Here is a 23,832-nt window from a genome sequence, read left to right on the forward strand (position 1 = left end):
ATCTCCCCTCCCGGCGATGCTTGCCGTGTCGCATGGACGGAGAAATCCGTCGCTGTACCGTGGTTACTCCCAGGGAAACGTGGACTGTAACCAACAACTTTCATCCCTTTAATCGGATGGTTCCATGGGTTCCATGGGTTCCAGTGATCGAGGAATGTGTATTATGACAGGGCACGCTATGATCATCGATCAGGAATGCTTACCCACACGAACAGGACCCCGACAGGGGTGGCGTGTGTGTGGGATACATGGATACATGGGTCCCCATTACCGGTTGTGATCTTTTTGGGCTTGGAAGGCGCCACACTACTAGATTAGTATTACCGTCCTTGTCCAGCAATGCATGCACAAGGCGGATTTAGTAGGTATTGGATCCATCTCAGTTCCCCAACCAGTTGAAACGCCTCATTGATGATCCACTCTTTGGAGATCGGGGACGAGAATCATGAGACTTGTCAATCTTGATGGTTATACCGGATTGGGATGGACGGTATTCTGGATGTCACGGGCAGACCGTGAACATGATGGAATCAGTCATCCTGTTACCCTGTTGGGGGAGATGGATAATATAAGAGCCTCCGGACTGAATATAGTAGAAGGTAAGTTCTACTCCGTACACCAAGGTATACCTAGATACCTAAGTTTACCTGGTCCAGAAGATACCCAGGTATGGATGAAGCCTGCAGTAATAAACCAGTATGATACCGTCAAACATACCCATTCCACCCCACTTCCTCTGATAGCTGGCTGATAACTCTCGCTCAGGATCCCTAGCGTATCTCCAGCCGACGCAACTTCCGCCTCACCGCTGCTTTGCTTCTCCTCCTCTTCCTCCACTCTCTCTCTTCCCCCCCTCCCCACCCACCGCTTCTGTCCACTTTCCATCCTCACCCACTTCTCTCACCTAACTTCTAACCTCTTGAGCGGAGACCTTTACTCAAACGAAACAATTCACATCAACAAATCCACTGACTATTCCTTTTTCATCTTTACGACTTACGATTCATGTACGACTAACGAACGAACCCGTGCCAATGACCTGATCTAAACTATTCCCCATTCTATCCATCCTATCCATTCTTCTCTCGATTCCACCCTCAAAAAATACAGAATACACATAATCATAAAAAAATAAAAAAAATCCACCCTCTAGTCGCCCGGGTTCTGGGCTTACTGCTCCTCCGAAGCCCTTCAACTTTCCTCAGGCTTCGCTGTCAGTCATCTTTCTCCAGTTTCATCCTCTTCTTCATTTGTTTTTTTTTGTACCACTGACTCACCCATCTTGTCTGTCTATCTTTTGATATTTCCCCCCTTTCCTTTTCACGATTTGATTGTTTATTTTTTATGATTCTTGTTTTCTCTTCTCTCTCTTTTTTTTGATTCATGCGATTTTCTTTTGGGTTATCTCCTCTTGTTTCGTAAATAGTCCGTTGGCATCATGTCAAATGTCGATATATCTAGCGATGGCTTCATTGGCCTCGATTATGACTCCAGAAACTACCTCCAGCCGCAGTCATGGCCCGTGACGGTGGATCACCAGGCCTCGCAACGAGCCGATGGAGCACGAGATGTTGCGCTACAAACTAGCGGTCTCCCCTACGAACAGTCGGTATCGCAGGACCCTAACCTCATGGTCGACTGGCAATTTCATGCCCTGCAACCCCACCTCCAGTACTCTCCCGAGGAGGCCTCGTCCGTCCCACAATTCACCACGGCCAGCTATGGCATGTCCATCCAGTCGTCTCCCATCGATCTGATGTCCAATTCGCAAGGTCAGATGAGCACCAGCCTCTTGGGGGGCTCCTATCTGCCGCTCTCGCCCCCCGTCGACATGAACCAGTTCCCCTACCATGATTTCCAGGCGGACCTCATGCCCTTCCCTGACGCCGTGGGCGATGTCTCGTCGTATGCGGCGCCGCACAATGTCATTGACAGCAGCTCCCCCACGGACACCGCTCTCGAGGTGCGCTCGCTGTCCAGCAGTGACAACGGCTGGTGTGCGATTGAACCCCGCCACTCGCACGAGTTCTCCTTCCCGGACCAGGGCTTCTTCATCAACCCCAGCCAGACCCTGCACGACCGGAGCCTGTCGGAGTCCTCGTATTCGACCTCCTACAGCAGCTTCATCGATGTCACGAACCCGGTCAATTCGCCCAGCTCGGACACCAACTTTGAGTCGGCCTTCAACACCATGAACCGACGCGTCTCGTTTGACCACACCTCCCATGGGTCCCAGTCTCCCGCCGCGGTGAGCCCCGTGGCCATTGCCCGCCCCATTCCTGTGCCCGTCCCAATGAAGAAGCCGTCCTCGCCCGCCCGGTCCGCCGGCTCCCAGGCGTCGTCCGCTTCCCCGCCCAGCCGCAAGCCGTCCCGGAAGAGTCCCATCGCCGCCAAGTCGGAGACCAAGATCCGCAAGCACTCGCAGAGCGGCAAGCCGGAAACCGAGAAGCGGGTGGGCAAGCGCAAGGGCCCGTTGAAGCCGGATCAGCGTAAGCAGGCCAGCGAGATTCGCAAGCTGAGAGCCTGCCTGCGCTGCAAGTTTTTGAAGAAGACTGTAAGTTCCCACGTCCCAAGCGTCCCGTGGTTCGTCGGCTGATGGTGTTCAATCAGTGTGACAAAGGCGAGCCGTGTGCCGGATGCCAGCCTTCCCACGCCCGCCTGTGGCAGGTTCCCTGCACCCGAATCGATATCAAGGAGATCGGGTACTTCATGAAGGATTGGAAGGCGGACTATGAGCGCCACATGAGCCTTGGGTTCTCCGTCGGGAACATCAAGGGGTTCTCGGACCACGAGCGGACGCTCTTCATCACCCACGGTTATGGTCAAGTCCTCCCGATCAACGCCCGCGAAGTCTACGTCCGGGACGAACAGTGCTTCAGCGTCGACTGGGTGGAGTCGATGCACCGGGAACCGACCCAGTACGAGGTGGAAACCGCCAAACTCTCGGCCGGAATGGAGGGCATCTCGCACGCCCTGCTCTCTGACTATCTGGACCGCCACATCGATGGTAACGGTACATTCGAGAAGTTTGTGGACGACTACTTCGAGGGCACTCCGTTCCTGACCCAGATGCTGAAGACCGCCTTCCGCTACTACTTCCGCACCAAGCTGCCGGTCATCCGCAAGGCGCTGAAGCTGGTCGTTGCCTACAACCTGACGCTCCATGTCACCATGGTGGAAGGCCTGGGCGATGAGGAGGGGCTCTCCGGGAAGATCAATAGCGGGTCAAAATTCTCGGGCAAGACCATGGCCCCAGTGATGATCAACTTCCAGATCAAGTGCGCCATGGCCAACATGTGGCGTGAGTTGCAGAAGGATGTTCTGGAGGAGCTCTCCGGTCTCTACTCGAGTGTTTATAGCGGGGACAAGCTGAAGAACTGGCCTACCATCTTTATCCTGGCGTCGATCCTGCTGGCAGTGTGGGAGGAGATGCAGTTCGACAGCCACTACCGTACACCGGTAAGTCACGGGAACACCCGTCCTTCGATCGTCGTAATACTGACTCAATATGATAGGATGCTTCCGCCGTGGATAAGTTCTGCACCGATATGGAGACCACCCCGGTTGGGGTTATCGTCGGCCTCTTCCAGGCCATCTCGCAGAAGCTGCCCGCCTTCACCGATTGGGAGACGCAGAAGCACCATCATCTGCTCCATTCCAATCCCGACGTCTGCAACACGATGACCGAGGTCCGCCAGCACGTGACGCAATACGGTAAGGCGCTTTGTTGTTTCCTTGATGTTTCCTCCCAGACTGATGTCGTTGCAGAGACCTACCTCCGTAGCCGCTCGGGTTCGAAGTTCAACCGAAACGACTTCGACTGCTTATCGAACAAGTTCATCTCCCGCCTCGTGATCCGTGCGAACTAGGTGATTTTGACATGACGACGGTCTGTTGCAATTTTAAAACCTTTCCGAAACAAATGAGTCATGGCTCCAGATGGCATGCCCACGAGACGATCCAATGATATATGCCGGCATTCATTCACGATTATGAGATTTTCAATCAGCCATTAACGACGACCGTCATTATTTTATCCACCAAACCGTATCTATCAGCTTTTGCTTTTTTCCTGTTTTCACAATTTGTTATGTTTTTAACTTCGGGATTGGTTTCATTTTGTTTTGTTTTCTGTTATTTTCGCAAATTCTTCAGCGTCCGTCCTTTCCTTTTGATCCGATTTCGATCTCCGATTGACGACGTTCCTTACGTTTTCCCCCAGTGATCTGCCTTTCTCTCGCAAAGTATCTACCACCAGCGATGATGAGGTTCACGAATGTCATGATATGTATGGTCACGAAATGTCTACAGCAGCAGCGACGAGCGCAACTGAGTTGGCGACACGTGCGGGAGACTAGTTCTCGTGTGAAGCTGCTGCTTTTTTGCATTTGTGTCCGGTTGAGCGTGTTATTTTTTATTTTCTTTTCTAAATTATTGTTTTTCGTCCCAGTGGAGGAAGGACTTGGGGTTGCGTCTTGGTATTGGTGTCGGCGACTCCCGAGAATGAGGGGGACCAAGGCGTCGAGGGGAGGGTGTGTGTTTACGATTTTGAAGAGGTGTGCACGCATGCATGCTATGTTTATTTCTTTCTTTTCTTTTGATTTTGTCTTTGTTGATCTTTGCCATGCAAGCTTTGAATATTATATATTGACCAGCTCGGGTGTACAGTGGTTCAAGTCTACGTACATTTGATCGGGACCAACCCACCATTCCATCAGGGATTGTGTGTGGTGTCCTCCCCCTCGCCCATCCCTATTTTGTTGAGGTATTGTACAGTTGGCGTTCAAATTGAACATACATACCTAGGTAGAGGTACCTAGGTAGGCTAGTATATAGCATTGGATGAATCACATAAGAGCCTGCAGTCGGCAAAGTTTCCACGGGCTATAATATAAGGTGCCTAACTCTGTTGTAGTAGTGATTTGTGTACGGAGTAAGTAGTGGTGGATTCAAACCCAATAGCTCGTAGATGATGCAGGCAGTGCATCCCATGAGCACGGTGATGGATCAGATCCATTTTATTGTAATCAAGTCATACCTGTTTCGCACAGCACCTACCTAGTACTTGATACCTAAGTAGGCAATAGAGAGACACTACTAAGCTAAGAGTAATGGTGTTGTTTCTGTGCATTGCGCCTGCACGTGCATGGGTGGTTTGTGATGTCAGATTGGAGACTCCTTACTGGGATGGATGTTAGATTGGATTGTTGACATGTCTGATTCTGTTCTAGGTGGTACCTGGGTAAGTACACATATAGTTACCTAGTAGATGAGTACTATGTGTGTCGAGTATGTAGGAAATATTGACAACCTTGATATACATAAAAAGAAAGGAATGCGACAACCGGACTTGATCCAAGTGCAATGCAATGCCAGCAGCCTAAGGCAGAAACCAAAGTGGGGAGAAAGGGAGTAACCGGAAGCGACGATCACCTGACCCTCCCTGCCGCGATGGGTACCTAACTCGCTCTAGGCCGTCTCTAGGCCAGTCCCCCCTGCCACTCTGGGGCCGTGTGCCGTTCCCACTTACCGCTGGGCGATAAGGAGTGTTGGGGTCACACGTCATCATTTTTGGGGGGGGTCCATGACGCATTGTTGGAGTTGATTTATTTTAAACTACTTTTATATGTTTGGGAGGGGGGAATGAATTTGATATGAGGACATAAAGTTATTAGGTTTTTTTTCCTTATCTTGAACGTTTTTTCTTTTCTTTTTTTCTTTTCCAAGAATGTGGAAGAGACGTTTCCAGGAGTCATGGCCGGTTTGGTGAAGATACCGACTGGTGGCGTCAGTGGCGGGTACGGACGGAGGCGGAGACAGATAGACCACTCATCCATACTTAGCATTTATGATGGCTTACTTGATACCTGACCAGAAAAAAAAGGCTGACTACGGCGCAGCAACTTGGACTTGCCTTCTTGAGAAATTTTCAGCCTGGTCCTACTAGTGAATGTAAGACTCTGGATAAGCCTCTAACAAAGAACTTGAGTCATCGCTGTGGCTGAGTTTCTGTTCTAGTAGTTTCCTTCCCAGTCGGTCTGGTTATTGGGACGGAGTAAGAAGGGATCGACCGGTGACTGGGCGGATAGCGAGGAATGCCCCAGGAGGTGCCAGAATAGTGAATAGGTACTAGTTAGATAGGTAGACTGAACGATGGCAGGTGGCATTTTCCTTGGTTTCAATCATCACGTTATCGGCCTATCATTGCTTGGAGGCCCTGACTAAGTTACTGAATTGGGTACTTTGCCTCTCGCCTCCCCTCACTTCCACTCTTTCTCCTCTTCTCTCTCCTCTCTCCTACCTATTTAACCCGCGCCTCCCTCCACTTCCGCCCTTTCCCCTCTTTCCATTCCACCTTCTCTCTTGGACTGAGTCTGACGTCTGTATTCCACGCACTCTTCCATCAACTTCTCGTCCTAGATCATCGTCTTTTCTTTCTACACCTCTACTGTGATATCCTGCCCATCATGCAGATCTTCGTCAAGACCCGTGAGTGTTCTCATCCTTCGTCTCCGCTGACGCCATTTTAAGAGCCGTCCGCTAACCACCTTTTCATCTATAGTCACCGGCAAGACCATCACCCTTGAGGTCGAGTCCAGCGATACCATCGACAACGTGAAGAGCAAGATCCAGGATAAGGAGGGCATTCCCCCTGACCAGCAGCGCCTGATCTTCGCTGGCAAGCAGCTGGAGGACGGCCGTACCCTGTCCGACTACAACATCCAGAAGGAATCGACTCTTCACTTGGTCCTGCGCCTGCGTGGCGGTATGCAGATTTGTAAGTTCCACCGTCTCGCCACCCGACGGGAAGACACGTACTAACTTGATTCCAGTCGTCAAGACCCTCACTGGCAAGACCATCACCCTCGAGGTCGAGTCCAGCGACACCATCGATAATGTCAAGAGCAAGATCCAGGACAAGGAGGGCATCCCCCCCGATCAGCAGCGCCTGATCTTCGCTGGCAAGCAGCTGGAGGATGGCCGTACCCTGTCCGACTACAACATCCAGAAGGAATCGACTCTTCACTTGGTCCTGCGTCTCCGCGGTGGCATGCAAATCTTCGTCAAGACCCTGACCGGAAAGACCATCACCCTGGAGGTGGAGTCGTCCGACACCATTGACAACGTGAAGTCCAAGATCCAAGACAAGGAGGGCATCCCGCCCGACCAACAGCGTCTCATCTTCGCTGGCAAGCAGCTGGAAGATGGCCGCACCCTGTCCGATTACAACATTCAGAAAGAGTCCACCTTGCACCTCGTCCTCCGTCTCCGTGGTGGTATGCAGATTTTCGTCAAGACCCTGACCGGGAAGACGATCACATTGGAAGTGGAGAGCTCCGACACGATCGACAACGTCAAGTCGAAGATCCAGGACAAGGAGGGCATCCCCCCGGACCAGCAGCGTCTCATCTTCGCTGGTAAGCAGCTAGAGGATGGGCGCACGCTCTCGGATTACAACATCCAGAAGGAGAGCACTCTGCACCTGGTCCTCCGTCTCCGTGGGGGCAACTAATGTCTTTCCTTGATTCTCTGCTATCACGGCTCATACGGGATGGCATGCATGGCGTTGGGCTGGTTTCTTCGGTTTTTATGACACGGTTATGGTCATTATTAGCTTCTATCATACCTGACCACTGCGACAGCGGTGGTCCTCGTTCCTTATCAATGAACTATTGAGACAGACTATTGTTTGTAGATTGTAACTTGATTCTATCCACAGTAAGATGTTCCTCCACAGGATATGACTGTCGCCACCCTATGTGAGGTACGCGCCAGGCGTTTTATCGCCGTTCGTCGGTACCTTATCAACAACCCACTTCCCGACCAGGGTGGATGACCTATGGGGCGATACGGGTCTAGACATAGAATGGAGGTCTAGACTACAAGGATTGATTATTTTGATGGTCTTATCGGTGTTTTTTATGGCTTTTGGCAGTCAGGCATGGATATATTCACCTTGAATGTTTTGCCACTAGGACTTCAATCGCTACCTCGTTGGCAAATCAACGTTCATTATAGTTGAGCATAAAGTAAAGAGATTAAATAAAAGTAAAATAAGATTCAAAACTTTTCCACAAATCCTCAAATTTTTCGACGTTTTCTCCAACCATCAACTGGTCATGTGGGCGGAACGTTGAAAACGGGCAGTAAAACTTCCCACCCGTCAATCAACATCGTCATCATCATCAACCAAATAACTCCATACCCTTGATCTCCACCACAAGTCCCTTCGGATTTGATGGAGCTATTCCTGAACCACCACTCAGTAGTGTGAGCATCTGTCGCGATGCCCTCCTACTTCTACCACCTCGCCATTGAACTGTTTGCCCGCCCCCACAACGACCTCCGAAGCTCCTCTCCAGACCGATCCCCAACATCGCTATCCTTTGACTCCGCATGCGAAGCTCTCCTTCCCTTCCACAAGCGATCGACCTCACACCGCAACAACCCCCGCGACCTGAGGGCCACCTCCAACAACAGCAGAACCCCTCGCCCTTCCACCTCCGACACTCGCCCCTCTGACACGACACACCCCGCCACGACCCCACCACACACCTACACAACCTCACAAACAAGCACCCCCGCGTTCGAAAAAGACCTCCGCCTCGATAAAGTCTCCATCGCGTGCATCGACATGATCCCCCTAGACCAGGACCTCGGCGGCTCGCGCCGCGCAGCCTCCACCCGGCGCGTCGACGACAACCCCGTCGCGACGGGCATCGGAACAGACATCCTCGGTGGCCTGCGCACCAAAGGAAAATACATCCCGCTGGATCAGTCCGTCTCGGAAAGCGTCTGGGGCATCGTCCACCTCTACCGCGATCTCCAGGATACGCCCTCCCTCACGGAAGATGCCGATTATCCGCCGGATCTGAAGGGCTCCGCCGCTGCGAGACAGCCGCATGATGAGTTGGGTGGGGATGGTCGTCGGGGAGAGCACAGGCAGCTCCAGCTGCGGCAGTCTTCGTCGTCGGCTGTTGTGTCGTCGTCGAGGGGCCGTCTGGATGAGGAAGACTGCACGACGCTGTGTATACTTGCTGTGCCGTCTTATATGTCGCCATCGGACTTTTTGGGGTTTGTGGGGGAGGCTACTATGGATGATGTTAGCCATTTTCGGATGATTCGCACGGCGAGGGCGAATCGGTATATGGTTTTGATGAAGTTTCGGAGTGGGAGGAAGGCGAGGGATTGGCAGAGGGAGTGGAATGGGAAGGTGTTCAATAGTATGGAGGTAGGTCATTCTTCATGGCTTGCTTTTCGTTATAGGAAACTGTCTAACCTCTATCCTGCAGCCTGAAACGTGCCATGTGGTCTTTGTGAAGACGGTGGAAATTCAAGCAGTCGACTTGGAAATGCAGACGCCAGCGACCAGCCCTCAGCGGACCCTGTCCTCAGCCAGCCAGACCAGCCCCATCCCATCAGCTTCACTCTCCACCAGACCGCTAGCCCCTCCCACACCAGCCCTCGTCGAGCTGCCAACATGCCCCGTTTGCCTAGAGCGCATGGACGAAACCACCGGCCTCCTCACCATCATCTGCCAGCACGTCTTCCACTGCACCTGTCTCCAGAAGTGGAAAGGCAGCGGCTGCCCCGTCTGCCGCTACACGCAAGACGACATCCGCCACACACTCCCCAGCGCGTTCTCCGAAGACGACCCTGCCCAGTGCAATGTCTGCCACTCGGAGCTCAACCTCTGGGTGTGCCTCATCTGCGGCGCCGTCGGCTGCGGGCGGTACGACGGCGCGCACGCCTTCGCGCACTTCAAAGAGACATCCCACGCCTTCGCCATGGACCTCTCCACCCAGCGCGTCTGGGACTACATCGGCGACGCCTACGTCCACCGCATCATCCAGAGCAAAACCGACGGCAAGCTCGTCGAGCTCCCCGCCGCAGACAACAGCGCCCTCGATCCCCCAGACTGGACGGACGCCGTGCCCCGCGAGAAACTCGAAAACATGAGCGTCGAATACACCCACCTCCTCACCAGCCAGCTCGAGAGCCAGCGCGCCTACTTCGAGGAAGTCGTCCAGCGCGCCGTCGACAAAGCCTCGCAGGCTTCCGTCGCCGCATCATCCGCCCAAGACGCGGCCACCACCGCAAACAACACCCTACAGACCCTCCAAGCGAAGTACGACAGACTCGCATCGGACACCCTCCCGGCCCTCGAGCGCGATAAATCCCGCGCGGAGAAACGAGCCGAGAAGTTCGAGGCTATGGCGCGGAAGATGGAGAAGGAGTGGCGCGAGGAGAAGACTATGAATGAGAGCTTGATGGGGCGGGTTGAACACCTCACTACGGAGGTTGACACGCTGAAGGTTTCCAATGCGGATCTGGCTGACCAGAACCGCGACCTCACGTTCTTTATTAGTGGGTCTGAGCGGTTGAAGGATCAGAGTGATGATGTTGTGCAGGGGACAGTGAGCGTGCCTGAGCCGGAGAGCAAGGGGAAGAAGAAGAAGGGGAAGGGGAGGAAGAAGTAACCTACCTACGCGGACTATCTATTATTGATTACTTCTACTGCTGTGGGATATGCTATGCATGCTATGGTCTCTGGATGGTCTGCTAGTCACGCTAGCTTGGTTGTCTTGTTGGCGACGCTGAACACTTCAGTGGGGTTCGTCTGTTGTTGGAGATGGGCGCCGTGTAGTGCACGTATTGCATAAAATCTAGCATGTACACTACAATACACTAACGAATATGGAATGAGTTCAACATGATAGCAATAGATAATATCATTTGCTGTAACTAGTGTATGCTGATCATTCTGTTCTACAATGCTATAATCTCATAATCGTCTAAATCTAATCTACACTATATATACAACCCCACAGCACAACACACATACCCTCCGACCATCCCAACGAAACAAACCACCCACTCAAAGCAAAAAAGCTCAAGAACAAAAGAGGAAATAAAGAAACAACCAAAGAAAGAAGTTCAAACCCCCCTCCTAACCGCCCAAAAATAATTCCCCCAACCCTCCGAACCCGGCACCATCTTCCACCCCACCCCGGGAAAATACACCACCCCCCCAACACACCACCTCATGCCCTCGCCCAACGCGCCCCCACCGCCCCTAACAGTAACGCCCCGATCCGCACCCCTCATCAGCGCCTCCTGCACCCACCCTTCCAACTCATCCGGATTGACGAACTTCGCCCAGTCGTGCGTGCCCCGCGGGACGACGCCCACCGGCCACGGCGCTTCGGCGATGACCTGGTTGATGAGGTAGGAGGTGAGGGTGCGGGAGATGGTCGAGCCGATTAGCCATCCGCCTGGGCGGACGAGGCGCAGACAGTCTGTGAGGAAGGTTGTGGGGTTGCTGGTTGGGGAGGTGTTGTCGATGTGTTCGATTACTTCGAAGAGGGTGACCACGTCGTATTGGTTTGAGGTGGGGATGGTGGGGGTTTGTGTGGGGGAGGGGGATGATGGTGATGATGGTGATGATGATTGGGGAGCGGGAGAGGAGGAAGAGACGTGATCTTCCAGAGTACAGTTCTTGTAGGTGAATGTGCCGTTCCGGAGATGTTCCGCGACGATAGGATCCGTCCGGGCGTGGTCGCGCGCAATCTGGATGAGAGTCGGCGAGGGATCAAGCGCTGTTATCGACGCTGCGCGGGTGTGTGTCTGCGAGCTTGAGGCAGGGTTGATAGTGCGCGCGAGCGACTCCGCGAAGATACCTCCTCCGCAGCCGATGTCGAGATATTTAAGCGTGTTTGCGTTTCCCACCTCTTTCCCGGTGTTGTTCTCGGTAGAAGTAGCCGGCGGGGTCCCCTGCGCGAGGCAAGATGCGATAAAATCATGTCGGAGAGGATTCATCAGGTGCAGGACGCGCGAGGGACCTTGCGGATCCCACCAGCTGCTGGCTAGTGCGGAGAAGTGGGAGAGTTCATTTGCGGAGACGGTGGAGTGGGCTCTTTGGCATTGCTTCTGTTGGCGGAGGAGGAGGAGACGGGATGTTGGGAGGGCCCGGAGAGTTGGGCGGAGGGTGGCCATGCCGTTGTATTCTTCTTTTGCTTTCCTTCTTGATTGATTGATGGGGGTTGGTTTGCGCGATGGTGTTTTGGTTTTGGTTTGTTTGAGTGAGGATAGGTCTGGTTGCGATTGTAGGTAAAGCAGAAGCAACTAAGTGGAATTAGATATAATGACAGTGTAATGAACTAGCAATGGTGGTTCTTACTCTATCTAACGCATCTGATATCGCGAGTTCGACTGCGATGGCGGATGAGGTTCTTCGGAACATAAAATGCGATCATCGTGAGACAAACAAGACAAATGTGCCAAGCTTGCAACAGACTGCCCAGTGCCTCCTGGTCGCATTGGGAGTACGGGTGTTTGTTTCTGATTTGATTGAGATCATTTGTTTTTTAGTCATGTATATCATATTATATGTGGTTTCATTGAGAGGTTATTATCATATTCTACATGCGCATCCTGTAGAGTATAGTTCGAGTTCTAGACTAAACGTGAAAAGACTCCAACTCCTACCAAAACTAACCAACAGGTAAATGCATACCATACAGTAAGGTAATACCGTATCTTCCAGAATCCTTCCTGTTCAGGAGACAGAGAAGAAAGATGGAGAAAGAAAGGAGAAAAGGGGAGAGAGATATCCACCCTTTAACATCTCATGCCTTGGTCAGTTACGTACTACCGCAATAATAGTAATCAAGTCAGCCAGCTATTGCCTTTTTTGAAAGTAGTTCTTTGATTTATTTTGATTGATCTGCCAAAGACCTAGGTTAGTCTCTCCTTTCCCCATCCCGAGTGATATCACGGACCCAGAACGTGGCCTAGTCTGTTCAATAGTCTCCTTCTACGGGCCTTCCAGAAGGTGGTGATTCTTCTTTTTTCGTTTTTTCTTTGCTAACCAAGTCGGTGTGTTAGTTGCATTCTTGATGGGTCCGTCCTTCGTGTTGCTAACTTCCTAACTCACTGGTAGTTAGTAAGTTAGTTGGGTCTGCTCGTCTTGCCTTGTTTAGCGCGACGCTCGGGAATGTTCCTACCGCTCCGCTTGACGATCATCGGTGTGCAATGATGAAGGATTTGACTGACTGACTGACACGCAGTGGGTTGTTTGCAGATGGGCTAAATGTGTTGTACTCCGTAGTCAATCAAATTAGGGATAGTAGGGAGGACGGACTGATGGAGAGACTCTCGACTCGGTTTGAGACTGGAGTATCTGTCTCCCCGGATGGATCCTGAGTGGTAGGACGGACTGATGTTGAGGATGCGGTGAGTTTTACTGAAGCTGCGGGACTCCGTCTGTAGAATAACAATGGTCTTGTCTCCTTCCTTTCTCGTTTGCTTTGACTTATTTATATTTATATTTATCATTTATTCTGTTAATAATATCTTTCCCTTTTGTGCAGCATACTTTAAACCCCGACCGAGGATCAGATCTGTTAGTGGCTAGGATAAAACTAGGATGTTGCGGATGCCTAGATAAGGCCCCTTTTCGGTCCTACCAAAGGAACAGGATTCTCCGGATGGCGGTCGAGATTAGGGGAGTCATGGCGTACCGGTGTTCTGTGTTCGGTGCACAGGTCTACCAGCACTCTGTGTTTGGTACACCCGTGCCGGCAACCCATCGATTGAATCTGTGGTACGTCCGGGGATGAACCATTGATTTTATTCTCGCGCACCGCTCAATACATTTGGCATATGTGCTCCGTATGTTCCCATTACACCGTAATCATGGACCATACACCACCGGTGTCAAGTGTCAATACAATACAATAGTCCAGATCGCTGCTGCACGACTACTGACTAGTAGCAGGAGTTTCTACTTTCGACAATAGACAGGCGGATCACATGGATGGATGGGTCTGGGATAATCCAAACAGCAAGATATACTCTCGGTAACGGGACGGGCATCGCTGCATGGTGCATAGTCCGGCAAATGGAGTAGACGACGATCGCTGCAATCGACATCATCCGTCCCGTATTCCAGCCACCCCTGGTGGGGACCTTTCTTGACCCTTGTTCCCCTAATCCCCTTCCACACTACCATCAAGGCGGAGGGTCGGGTTGATTAGTTGAAACCTGGGATAAAACCACCGGCTGTAAAGGAGTAAATGCCGCTGGTCCAATCATCGAAGGCGTGGCTCTCCGCCTGGTCAGCCACAGTATTCGGGCCCGAGCTGCCCCTGAGTTGCCCGGATTTTGGCGGAACTATCCCTGTAAGAATATGTAAGACACCGGGCGCGTGGGGCTGAGGTGTCGATGGTCCGGTTGACTCACCTCACCTCGCTCTCACGGACTTCTGCAGGATTGATCATTACTTCTGTGGTTATTATTGTCGTTGGAATTATACTTCAGAAATAGACAACAGCCATAGTACCCAGTTGTACCATGGCAGCCTGATTTTATGGGTATGTACCTCCTGCAAGGCTGCACCAAATCAACCCCGTAGCTTCGAGTAATCATCATCGTGGCTCCTATAAGAGCCTCCAGGAAAACAATCAGGCTCAGGCCAAGTCCTCCCAGATGACGCACAACGCATGGGTCCTCGCTTTAGAAGGAATTCGAACATTTCTAGAAGCTCTCCTCGGGGCACCGGACAGTCTTGGCATGCAGGTGGACCCCCTCAACCCCCCCTTCGCGTATAGGCAGTGGGGGAAAAAAGAAAATAAAAAAGAAAACAAAAAAGAAAACAAAAAAGAAGACAGAAAATAAAAGAAAATAAAAGAAAAGGAAAGGGAAAAAAAGTATCAGACCACCTGCAGGAAAACCGAAAAAGAAAAGGAGTACAAAATAGCGGCAGAGACTTTACTGGGCGTGGGAGGGATGCGCGGGTGGGGGGTTCTGGGAATTGGTCGCAGCCTCCTCCGTCAGGTCCGTACACTAGCCAGAACTAAAGGTACTAGGGCGTCTCACTAGGGCCGTCTCACTGGCCCTCGGTTGGTGGATGGATTGGGGGAATGGGAAAGGGGGGGATGGACAGTATTGGAGGGGGGAAATGAAACGCGACTTCTGTTCTAGTAGTTCCCTGTGGAGGGACATGATTGAGTTATATGTGGTACTTCGTACATACTATGGAGACGGTCAGCATGTGGTCTATGACAGGTAGGTTTGAGCAATTCGATCCCCATCTTAGACAAAGCTGCTGTCCCTGCAGCTGGAGCGGATAAGGTAGTATAAGGTCGTATAATATGTGGACTGTGGAACGAAGTGCACGGTCAGGATGATTCAAGAAATAGTCAATCAATAATAACGAATAAAGAATAATAATAACCAGGATGATGGGCCGATGGGCCCCATTATTCGAAACTTTCTAGAAGGAAATTAGCTTCCCACCGTTGTCCATTGTCAATCTCCTTAGTTTCCTTAGTCTCCTTAGCTCTTTGCACGGGGAGCCTAAATCCCGAGGATTCAAAAGGGGTAAAGACTGATCCAACCTACACTATGTAATAGTCAGATAACATAGTTGATAAGTCATGAACTGCTTGACTCGATGATACTGTCTTATTAATTGATCTTCATTTATTTCTTGGTTGATCGTGAGTGATTTATAATATATAGATATATATATATATTTCTATTATTGTCCTACTGTATGTCCTGAAACTGAGCCAGGAGCGGAGAGGGGTCATGCACAAATAAGGGTGACTTATTTTATATTATTTTATTTTCCCGGAGAACAAGACCCGTTTGGTCAGACTCACTTTGTGTAAAGGATTTGCAGCGGTGTCTTCCCCTGAGGTCATTTTATGGGGCTAAACCACCCCATCGGCCACCCTGATTGACCGTTCAGGGACCGATACCTGATTCAGGTGGGTGACAGAAGAGCGGTGGAATGTCGCACGATGAACACTGGGCCTATACCATTCTTAGTAATAGATGGAGATATTCCGTGAATATTCAATAGTATTATTTATAACAAATCGATGATTATAAAATCAGGATGACGGGAATTCAAGGAAGCAGAGAAAAGAATGGATAGAATAGGAGGATAAAATAACGTGGTTCCAGGTTCTGGGGAAGTCGGGCTTGGCTATGATTGATATCCGAGATGCTGAATGGTTCTTACCCCTTCTTGCGTCATATCCTGACTCCCTGGTCCCTGGTTTGTATGTTATAATTATAAAAACCAGATCATTAGTCGCAGTAAAAAGAAGAAGAAAAGAAAAGAAGAAAAGATAATATAGATCGGCACGTACCCACCATCCAGGAGCACGGCCAAAGGGACGGGGAAAGCCACGCGGTGGAGCCGAGGTGTTGCTGACGGTGACCTTCTGGTGCCGCCAGCGTCCTTCTACGGGGGAAAAGAGAGAAGGAGGTGGGGAATCACCGACTGATTTAATTAATGATGGGATTCTTCCATCTTTCATCATTTAGTTCGGTATTCGTATAATACTAGTCCGTTGTTGGTGGACTTGAAGTGGAAACGTGGGAAAAGGTGGTTTAGTATTGTCCAACTACTAACTAGTGAGGCCCAGTAATAAGACCACCGGAGTGCCTGGATACTAATTATAATCTTTTTTAATTTTAAAACTCCCCATGGTCTTCCATACATAGTACTCATACTCCAACGGTCTCTTCTTCTTCTTCTTCTTCTTCTTTTTCTTCATCATCTTCTTCATCTCATCCTTAGTATCTTCTATCTATCTTTCTCAGATACTCCAACTGCAGAACGAGAACGACGGCTGTATCAATACCGGCTGTGACAAAGTTACCCGACTGTAGGTATTCCCGTACTGCCTGCATTTCCGCCAACAAAACCTCCGAAACGCTTTTTCCCTTGTCACGTCGTCATCATCATCTCCCTCATTCATCTATCTCAAGCCTCATCTTTCTCTCCTTCGACTCTTTTTCTTTTTTTGTTTGCCGTTCTTCTACTGCTGCTACTCCCATCTCTCCCTTATCCCCCCTGTTCGTCGTCATTTCAAAACACGTGGTTCGGGACTGATCCCCCCCACTCTTCCTTTCCTTTTTTTCTTGTCTATCACAGCCTCCTCTTACCGTCCGTTTTCTTTCAATTACTTACCTCCCCGTCAGGCTTTCATTTGCTTCCTTAGGATTGCGACTCTTTGGCAACCATCCATCTACCGACCATCCTCAAACGCTTGGAATAGCCACTTTGCGCACGCCTCTTGATCTCCCCGCAATCCTCGACTCTGAGCTTTCTCCGTCCAGGATCTGATAGGCGTAAACGGTTCCCGGTTCTTGGTAAGTGTTTGCGTGTTTACCACCTCCCCCGCTGGTCGGCTCCCGTGGCGCATTTTCCCTCAACGTCCCGCGTACTCTCTGGTTTGTGTTTCGTGTCGCCTGGAGATGTTTCTCTCATTTGGTGTGAAATCTGACTGCCTCGAGTTTTGCGCGGAGATCAAATCGCGCTTGAAATCCCGGCGCAGATGCTCGTCGGATGCGCTGGAATCCCACCCTCGCTTTCCAGCGTGGTGGAAGATCCCAGCTCTGTCGGGGCGCGGGAGTCTACCGCGGGCTATTGCTATTACCTCTGCGCAACTTGCTAATGCGGTGATGTTTTCAGTCCAGAAGGAACCATCGATACGACGCCTGAGCCGCTGACATCACCGATCAAATCGAGAACGACTCTACAAACAACTGCGCGACGGTCCGACAGCTCGAATCTAGCGCACTGCGAATAGAGTTTGCTCCGGGATAGCCATCAGAGAGTTTTTGGTTCCTGACCCTGCACCTATCCGCCTATACACCCCACACAGAGTCGCGACTTGCGGAGGAACACAGACGTACAGACGTCGTGTGAGTCGGAATCGATCAAGCGCTTGGACCCCTGATTGCCGACAAACAGTGGTCGTTTGTCGCTCAACTGAACGGGGTGCCTTCCAGCCAACCTCGCGAGGCCTTGGCCCAGATTCCCGCATTCTCGGTTACGAAATCAGAGGACCTCCCCCACCGCTGTGACACTGTTGGAAGAATATCCTGCGGCTCCGCGTTTGAAATATACCTCAACTGATTCCCAAACCATCCCTGACGCCCGCGTTTCCGCTTGCTGCTGGGTTGGGTCATGGATATCACAACCATCTTGAACAGAAAAGGTTCTACCGCTATGGTTGCCGGAGAATCACCATTTGACCAGCAACAGTTTGTGTCAAACCATAGCCTGGAGAACAACTCGCCCAAATTGAAACCGGAGCCCGGGATCTCGGAATCTGGGGATCAGCCGGTCCTGTCGTATCCGCCCCATGCGCCCCTCGGTCAGGTGTCCGGTATGCAGCAAGACATGCGCTACTCGCAACCCCATCAGACCCCCGCATTGCCGCTTCTGCAAAATCCGTATCTCCCGGGGGGGTATGCGACAACGGCCCAGCTTTCCAACGGTGCTCCGGGCAGGACCGAGCCTCCTCCCAAGACATTCCACTGCTCGACCTGCAATAAAGGGTTTGCCCGCCGCAGCGACCTTGCCCGTCATGGTACGTATCTGAGAAGTGTTTTCATTGACATCTTGTATCTAACTTGTTCCCAGAACGAATCCACACCGGCGTTAGGCCGCATGCTTGTGATTGGCCAGGCTGTGGGAAGCAATTCATCCAGCGCTCCGCCTTGACGGTACACTCGCGTGTCCACACGGGCGAAAAGCCACACATGTGTGAAAGATGTGGCAAGGTATGTTGATGTCCGTTCCTCCTTTCTATGACCGTACTGACCCATCCAGCCCTTCAGTGATTCGTCTTCCTTGGCTCGTCACCGCAGGATCCACTCGGGCAAGCGGCCTTACAAATGCCCGTACGCGAATTGCCAAAAGACCTTCACGCGTCGCACAACCCTGACACGGCATCAAAATCACCACACGGGTACCATCGAAGAAGCCGCCGCAGAGACCGAAGCCAACCTGCGACAAAACAAGGAGAGGGGGAGGCTGCCGGGGGATAGCATGTTCCCCGACACCGACTCGGTCCATTCCACTCCGTCTCCGGCTCATCATCCCATCTCCCCGGGTGGCGAGCTTCCCCCGCTGAACATGCCTCGTCAAGAGTATTACATGGGGAACGGATCGATTCCGCCCCATGTTCGCGGCGACTTTGTTCAACCCAGCCCGCGAGCCTCCCCCACGGCTACATCGCCGTCGCTGTCCACCTACAGTAACCCGCACCCTCGACCGTCCATGACCTCGCATCCGAGTGCCTACGCTCCGCCGCAGCCTCTGGAGCCGCCTGCGAACAACGACCACCGGCCCAACAGCGTCAGTGGAAGCCCGCACATGACCAGTCTGGGCTGGGCATCCCCGTCGCACGGGAGTATCCCTTCTCCGGGATCCGCGAATGACTACGCGCCGTACCCGGACTCGGGTGGATCCACGTATGCGAGCTCGATGCCCCCTCACATGTACTTTCCCAACTCCACGATCCGACGGCCTACCAGCACCGAGCCCGAGAACTACGAGATGAGGCCCCGACTGGGTGAAAGCCCGTGGTCTACGCCTGTCTAGAGACTCGACTTGATCACATCTCTTGGGTTTTACCAAGATCAATTATTTTATTCCGCAATCTCCTTTGTTCTTTCCCCGATTGTTTCTATTGATGTTCTGTTGTTTATCCTGCATAGCATTTGGTCACTTTCCATTATTCTGTCGTTACTTCATCACTGGTTATCCAACATGCCACCATCATAGCATTTCCTGGGTTGCAAGCGTGCAGGAAGGAGTCCGAGCGAGCTTTTTCTCTTTTTGTTGTCTTCCCTGTGTCTGTTTGATTTGAGCTCTTGGTTTAAATTTTTGCTTCATCTTTCCCTCTGTTATTTCTCCCATTTCATTCCCCTAATGCACGACACGACCAAGGACGAAAGAAAGCATCTTTACACATATATAGATAGAGTGGGAACCGGGGACACACGGTTGGTTGGGTTAGTTCATGGATATATTGGAAGGGTGGGATAACAAAATGGGAAATCTGGGTCTTTGGTCGTTTCTTTCTCCCCCCCCCCCCCCCCCTACTGTGCATTTATCATCTACCATTGTTTGATTTGACTTGATTTGATCGTGTTCTGTGTTAATCTTGTTTGTTTGCTTTGTTACCCCTGCATTATATTATACTATATTACCTATATCTAATATTGTGTATTTACACTTGCACTTTATACTTGTCTAATATTGCATATCCATCTATATCTATTTCTTCAGCTTGTCGTTCTTTATCTTTCCCCCCTCTTCTTTTCCTTTTTTTTTTCTTTGTGATGCAAGCGTGTCAATACCATACATACCATATCGTCATATACCAGACTTTCTGATTTTGTGACTGATTGTTTTTCCTCTTGTTGATATCTTCGCGCACTTACACTGTGCTATTGAGCTAGATTCAAAGACAATCAGACAGATAAATAGATCAATCGAAAGATAAGATAGGATAGACCTCAAAATCGCCATCGACTTACTGACTAATTAATTCCACGCCACACAGAGATATGATAAATCCACGAGTAGTCAGATAGATAGATAGATAGATAGATAGATAGATAGATAGATAGATTGATTGATTGATTGATTGATTGATACGAATGGGATGGGTGAACCTTGGAAACAAAGAGAAGATGGAGTATTTCCTTTAGTCGATAGACCCAGTCGTCGGCGCGTCGATGATGGTCGTGGTGGAGGAGGGGCTGGTCTACATACATATTTAGTTTGTCTGTCTGCTTGTCTGTTTAGTTGTGTACCATCAAGTCTAGAATGTCTTCCTGACCTTTCTTACTACGTTACGAAGATGGATGGAATGTTGGGGATTGGGACTGGAGATTGGGGATTGTAAATTATATGCTGGAGTCAGCTGATTCTTAGCATGTTGCAACATTACAAGGGGGAATGAGGATGATACGTGGATGGAGAAATAGAATGAGAATGAGAATGAATAAATGAATGATATTTTGACCATGTCAATGTAAAACAAGATCCGGGGATGAGAGCAGATGGAAAAAGAAAATAAGCAGACCCATCCCGGACGCCATGCACCATACTGTGAGTTCTTTGGATGGTTCCTCCTTTTTTTCTTTTCTCCCCTGGTGAGGAGAATAAAATAGATTGTTGAATGTATTGGTGGATGTTGATGATGATGATGACGATGATAAGGGTTGTAAGTGGAGATGAAGATGGTGAATAGGGAGATCGGGAGAGGTTAATAAGGTACACCGCTAGTATTCAGCCCAGCCGGACACCGACAATCACAGACGGCCGGCGCAATCTGCGGCTGGGAGCGGCCCAGCGCGCGGGCGACCAGCGTCCCTGCGACGGAGGCAGGCGCCGCGGCGTCTTTTCCGGAGGAGAGGAGGGCGAAGCGGAGGAAGACTTCTGAGATGGTGACTACGATGGAGATGAGGATAAGAACGATGATGATCCATGTTTGGTCTGTTGATGTTAGTTAGTTTGGTTGATTGTGGTGGGTTTTGGGTTGGGTTATTTAGGGGGAGGAGGGGGGAGACGCACGAGAGGTCCGGTTGTCTGCTATTGAGTCGGAGAGTATCTCGGCTAGATCTAGAAAGACGCGGCATCGTTCGTTGAGGACTTGGATTCGGGGCTTGATTTCGAGGTATTCGCGGACTGCGATGTATAGGGGGTAGAGGGTTGGTTCGCTCTCCCAGAAGAAGTTGGGGACGTCGAGCATGTTGGATGCTGCGGGATATTAGTATCGCGGTACGGCAGGAATGAATTCCCATGTAGGGGAAGGTGGGGACATACAGAGGTTGACCTCGACTCTGCTCTTGAACAGCCGTCCTAAAATGCGAAAGACTTCCTCCCGCTTCATGCCCAGTTTTCCTGTCATGGCGAGTCGGCGCGGAACGTCCTTGGCTTCGCTCATCTGGCGCGCCATGACTTCTTCGAAAAAGCATAGTTTCGTGCTCTGCGAGATGCCGTGGCTGATGGCCAGCTTGATCATGTGGTCGCCGCTGCGCAGGGTGATCATGTCGTTGTAGACGCGGGGCCGCGAGATTTCGGTCGAGTATTCGAAGTGGAATTCTTCGGTCTCGAAGTCCTCTTCTTGTAGCGGCATCGTGGCCAGCGGCATGGGAGAACCCGTGGCGGACGACGTCGCGAATGCCAGATCGGCTAGGAGGTCCTTCTCTTGCTTCTCGGTGAAGTTCCAGAAGACGACAACGCCGTAGCTGAATACGAACATCTCGGCCACGTTGTAGGGCAGTCGTGCCGCGGCTGACTGTAACTGCTGGCCGTGGGAGCTCTGGTCATTCTCGGCGGTTGCTCTCCTCTCTGCGTCACCGTTGTGATCTTCCCCGTAATGATGGAGTAGTTCGCCGGATCCTTGCTGGTGGTGCGGCGAGCCGTGTTCCCCGTGCTCCCCATGTTCTCCGTGCTCCCCACGACCCCCCACAACCGAGTGCTCCTCCGACTCCATGTCATAGTCGTGATAATCGCGTAGCTCATTCCGTTCAATCTCTTCATCAAGCAGAGACTTGCCCCCGGGTTTCTTCACAATCGGACTGCTCCTCAACCGGTAGCCGTCATCCCCAGGCAACAGAGGCAGGTGGTACGCCGTATACAAACAATCATCGTACAGCTTTGTCCGCCCCCCATGCCTGTCTTTCACAAACGCCGACAACGAACTCATCTTATAAGCCTGCGCCGTGCAATAAGCCGTCACACGAGCGAGTTTCTCCGCGCGCCGTGCCTTAGGCAACCGCTCCGCATAACTCTTCGCCTTCTCAGGCGCGATCTTCCTCCGACGGAGAAGCTCTTCCTCAGCCAACAGCGGAGCAATCTCATTATCGACGCCGAAGTCTCCCGCAAGCTTCCTCTGCACCAGCAATTGCTGCCTCACAGCCTCAGGGTCCACATTCTTCTCCCGGGCGACTCTCAAAACCAGCTCTTCGTCCACGGCCTCCTCATCCTCCTCCTCCTCGTCCTCATCGCTCGGCATCTTCCGCTCGACCCCCTCCGCCTCCGGTAAAAGCACCAGCTTCTCGCTGACTTTCGTCGTCCGCGGAGGCAGACGCGGTTGCGCCGCTAGACGGCCCATTGTCGCCGCCGTGTTCACTGCACTACCGCCGCCAGCGGCACCCGCGCCGGGAACGGCACCGGTCGCTCCTATCAGGCCGCCTCCGAGACGCGAGCGGGGGCGACTCCGCGGGGTATCGGGGGGATGGCGCTGCTGCATGGAGGGCACGTCGGAGGAGTATTGGAGGACATTGTCGACGGTGATGAGGCGGGTTGAGGGGGAGCGGCGGCGGCGGGGTTGAGCGGCTTGTTGCTGGTCGCGCGAGTCGGTCACCTGCGACTGTCAGTAGGGTTGGGGGACGGTGAGTGGTTTGTGAGAGCTCACCAGGACATGGGGACTTCGCTGGCTCGGCACTCGTCCTTTTGCGGGCGCCATTGTCACAGCTCAGGCAAACTTATTTTTTGCTCAGGCACACAGTTGAGGATTCCAGCTTTGTATTCTCAGTTGAATGAGTCAGAACACCCCAATTATCCTCGATGTTGATAGATAAGAGACGACCTAAACGTCTGTGGTTGGTCGTGGTTGGTCGTGGTTGGTCGTTGTACCAGAGTCAAAGTCCAGATCAGAAAAGACCCATGACTCTAGTCCTCGATACGGACGTAAATCAGCGAATGGTAGAATCAATGTCAACAATCAAATGTATCCCATCCGTCCTTCTTCTGAATGAAGTACCTATGAACAACCAGACAGTCCAACAGACAAACGATAAAACGCACCGACCTGACGAACTCTAGCTCTCCCGAGAGCCTCTTTCCTCCCACCGCCGCAACCGACTCTAACCTATTCCAGCCTAGCCGACTTTCCAAAAATGACGTCGGTAGAAAACCAATACAGTACCACCATACACTCAATACATCAATACCACCCGGTATGGTAACCCAGCTGTAATATCCATCAAGACAATTCGGCC

The 23,832-nt window shown here is 51.5% G+C and overlaps 6 protein-coding genes across 6 annotated transcripts; 4 read left to right on the plus strand and 2 right to left on the minus strand.

The window, feature by feature from the left end:
* The first annotated feature begins 1,243 nt into the window (after nucleotides 1–1,243).
* BDW47DRAFT_29856 (Zn(II)2Cys6 transcription factor domain-containing protein) lies at nucleotides 1,244–4,065 on the plus strand. Its single transcript, XM_024818689.1, has 4 exons — nucleotides 1,244–2,554; nucleotides 2,611–3,459; nucleotides 3,516–3,714; nucleotides 3,769–4,065. Exons 1-4 carry the CDS (start codon nucleotides 1,439–1,441, stop codon nucleotides 3,867–3,869), a joined length of 2,265 nt encoding a protein of 754 aa, XP_024672233.1. The 5' UTR covers nucleotides 1,244–1,438; the 3' UTR covers nucleotides 3,870–4,065.
* A 2,402-nt stretch (nucleotides 4,066–6,467) lies between these two features.
* BDW47DRAFT_125650 (ubiquitin family protein) lies at nucleotides 6,468–7,513 on the plus strand (the record flags this gene model as incomplete). The annotated part of the gene is made up of 3 exons (XM_024816423.1): nucleotides 6,468–6,489; nucleotides 6,563–6,778; nucleotides 6,834–7,513. The coding sequence occupies 3 exons, from the start codon at nucleotides 6,468–6,470 to the stop codon at nucleotides 7,511–7,513; spliced, it is 918 nt and encodes a 305-aa protein (XP_024672234.1).
* Nucleotides 7,514–8,096: 583 nt separating this feature from the next.
* Nucleotides 8,097–10,749, plus strand: BDW47DRAFT_105532 (putative RING and UBP finger domain protein). Its single transcript, XM_024812590.1, has 2 exons — nucleotides 8,097–9,232; nucleotides 9,294–10,749. Exons 1-2 carry the CDS (start codon nucleotides 8,288–8,290, stop codon nucleotides 10,479–10,481), a joined length of 2,133 nt encoding a protein of 710 aa, XP_024672235.1. The 5' UTR covers nucleotides 8,097–8,287; the 3' UTR covers nucleotides 10,482–10,749.
* Nucleotides 10,568–12,178, minus strand: BDW47DRAFT_131650 (3-demethylubiquinone-9 3-methyltransferase; the record flags this gene model as incomplete). The annotated part of the gene is made up of 2 exons (XM_024817363.1): nucleotides 11,045–12,178; nucleotides 10,568–10,667 (listed from the first exon to the last, which is right to left on the minus strand). Exons 1-2 carry the CDS (start codon nucleotides 11,995–11,997, stop codon nucleotides 10,568–10,570), a joined length of 1,053 nt encoding a protein of 350 aa, XP_024672236.1. The 5' UTR covers nucleotides 11,998–12,178.
* A 5,463-nt stretch (nucleotides 12,179–17,641) lies between these two features.
* On the plus strand, nucleotides 17,642–19,574 carry BDW47DRAFT_29982 (putative C2H2 finger domain protein). Its single transcript, XM_024818690.1, has 3 exons — nucleotides 17,642–18,398; nucleotides 18,452–18,591; nucleotides 18,641–19,574. The coding sequence occupies exons 1-3, from the start codon at nucleotides 17,993–17,995 to the stop codon at nucleotides 19,412–19,414; spliced, it is 1,320 nt and encodes a 439-aa protein (XP_024672237.1). The 5' UTR covers nucleotides 17,642–17,992; the 3' UTR covers nucleotides 19,415–19,574.
* Nucleotides 19,575–20,722: 1,148 nt separating this feature from the next.
* BDW47DRAFT_29989 (RMD1 family protein) lies at nucleotides 20,723–23,595 on the minus strand. Its single transcript, XM_024818691.1, has 4 exons — nucleotides 23,247–23,595; nucleotides 21,650–23,195; nucleotides 21,398–21,583; nucleotides 20,723–21,319 (listed from the first exon to the last, which is right to left on the minus strand). The coding sequence occupies exons 1-4, from the start codon at nucleotides 23,295–23,297 to the stop codon at nucleotides 21,090–21,092; spliced, it is 2,013 nt and encodes a 670-aa protein (XP_024672238.1). The 5' UTR covers nucleotides 23,298–23,595; the 3' UTR covers nucleotides 20,723–21,089.
* Between the last annotated feature and the right edge of the window lie 237 nt (nucleotides 23,596–23,832).

The sequence above is a fragment of the Aspergillus candidus genome (genome assembly GCF_002847045.1).
Source record: "Aspergillus candidus strain CBS 102.13 unplaced genomic scaffold BDW47scaffold_21, whole genome shotgun sequence".
Classification (NCBI taxonomy): Eukaryota; Fungi; Ascomycota; class Eurotiomycetes; order Eurotiales; family Aspergillaceae; genus Aspergillus; species Aspergillus candidus.

What these genes read in the sequence shown, in the direction of transcription:
- BDW47DRAFT_29856 (XM_024818689.1), top strand. Translation starts at nt 1,439, where the DNA reads ATGTCAAATGTCGATATATCTAGCGATGGCTTCATTGGCCTCGATTAT. An exon ending in GCAAGTTTTTGAAGAAGACT is followed by an intron (nt 2,555 to 2,610) that starts GTAAGTTCCCAC and finishes GTGTTCAATCAG; the next exon opens with TGTGACAAAGGCGAGCCGTG. An exon ending in CCAGCACGTGACGCAATACG is followed by an intron (nt 3,715 to 3,768) that starts GTAAGGCGCTTT and finishes ATGTCGTTGCAG; the next exon opens with AGACCTACCTCCGTAGCCGC.
- BDW47DRAFT_105532 (XM_024812590.1), top strand. Translation starts at nt 8,288, where the DNA reads ATGCCCTCCTACTTCTACCACCTCGCCATTGAACTGTTTGCCCGCCCC. An exon ending in AGGTGTTCAATAGTATGGAG is followed by an intron (nt 9,233 to 9,293) that starts GTAGGTCATTCT and finishes TCTATCCTGCAG; the next exon opens with CCTGAAACGTGCCATGTGGT.
- BDW47DRAFT_29982 (XM_024818690.1), top strand. Translation starts at nt 17,993, where the DNA reads ATGGATATCACAACCATCTTGAACAGAAAAGGTTCTACCGCTATGGTT. An exon ending in CAGCGACCTTGCCCGTCATG is followed by an intron (nt 18,399 to 18,451) that starts GTACGTATCTGA and finishes ACTTGTTCCCAG; the next exon opens with AACGAATCCACACCGGCGTT. An exon ending in TGTGTGAAAGATGTGGCAAG is followed by an intron (nt 18,592 to 18,640) that starts GTATGTTGATGT and finishes TGACCCATCCAG; the next exon opens with CCCTTCAGTGATTCGTCTTC.
- BDW47DRAFT_29989 (XM_024818691.1), bottom strand. Translation starts at nt 23,297, where the DNA reads ATGGCGCCCGCAAAAGGACGAGTGCCGAGCCAGCGAAGTCCCCATGTC. An exon ending in AGCGAAGTCCCCATGTCCTG is followed by an intron (nt 23,196 to 23,246) that starts GTGAGCTCTCAC and finishes TGACAGTCGCAG; the next exon opens with GTGACCGACTCGCGCGACCA. An exon ending in CAGAGTCGAGGTCAACCTCT is followed by an intron (nt 21,584 to 21,649) that starts GTATGTCCCCAC and finishes AATATCCCGCAG; the next exon opens with CATCCAACATGCTCGACGTC.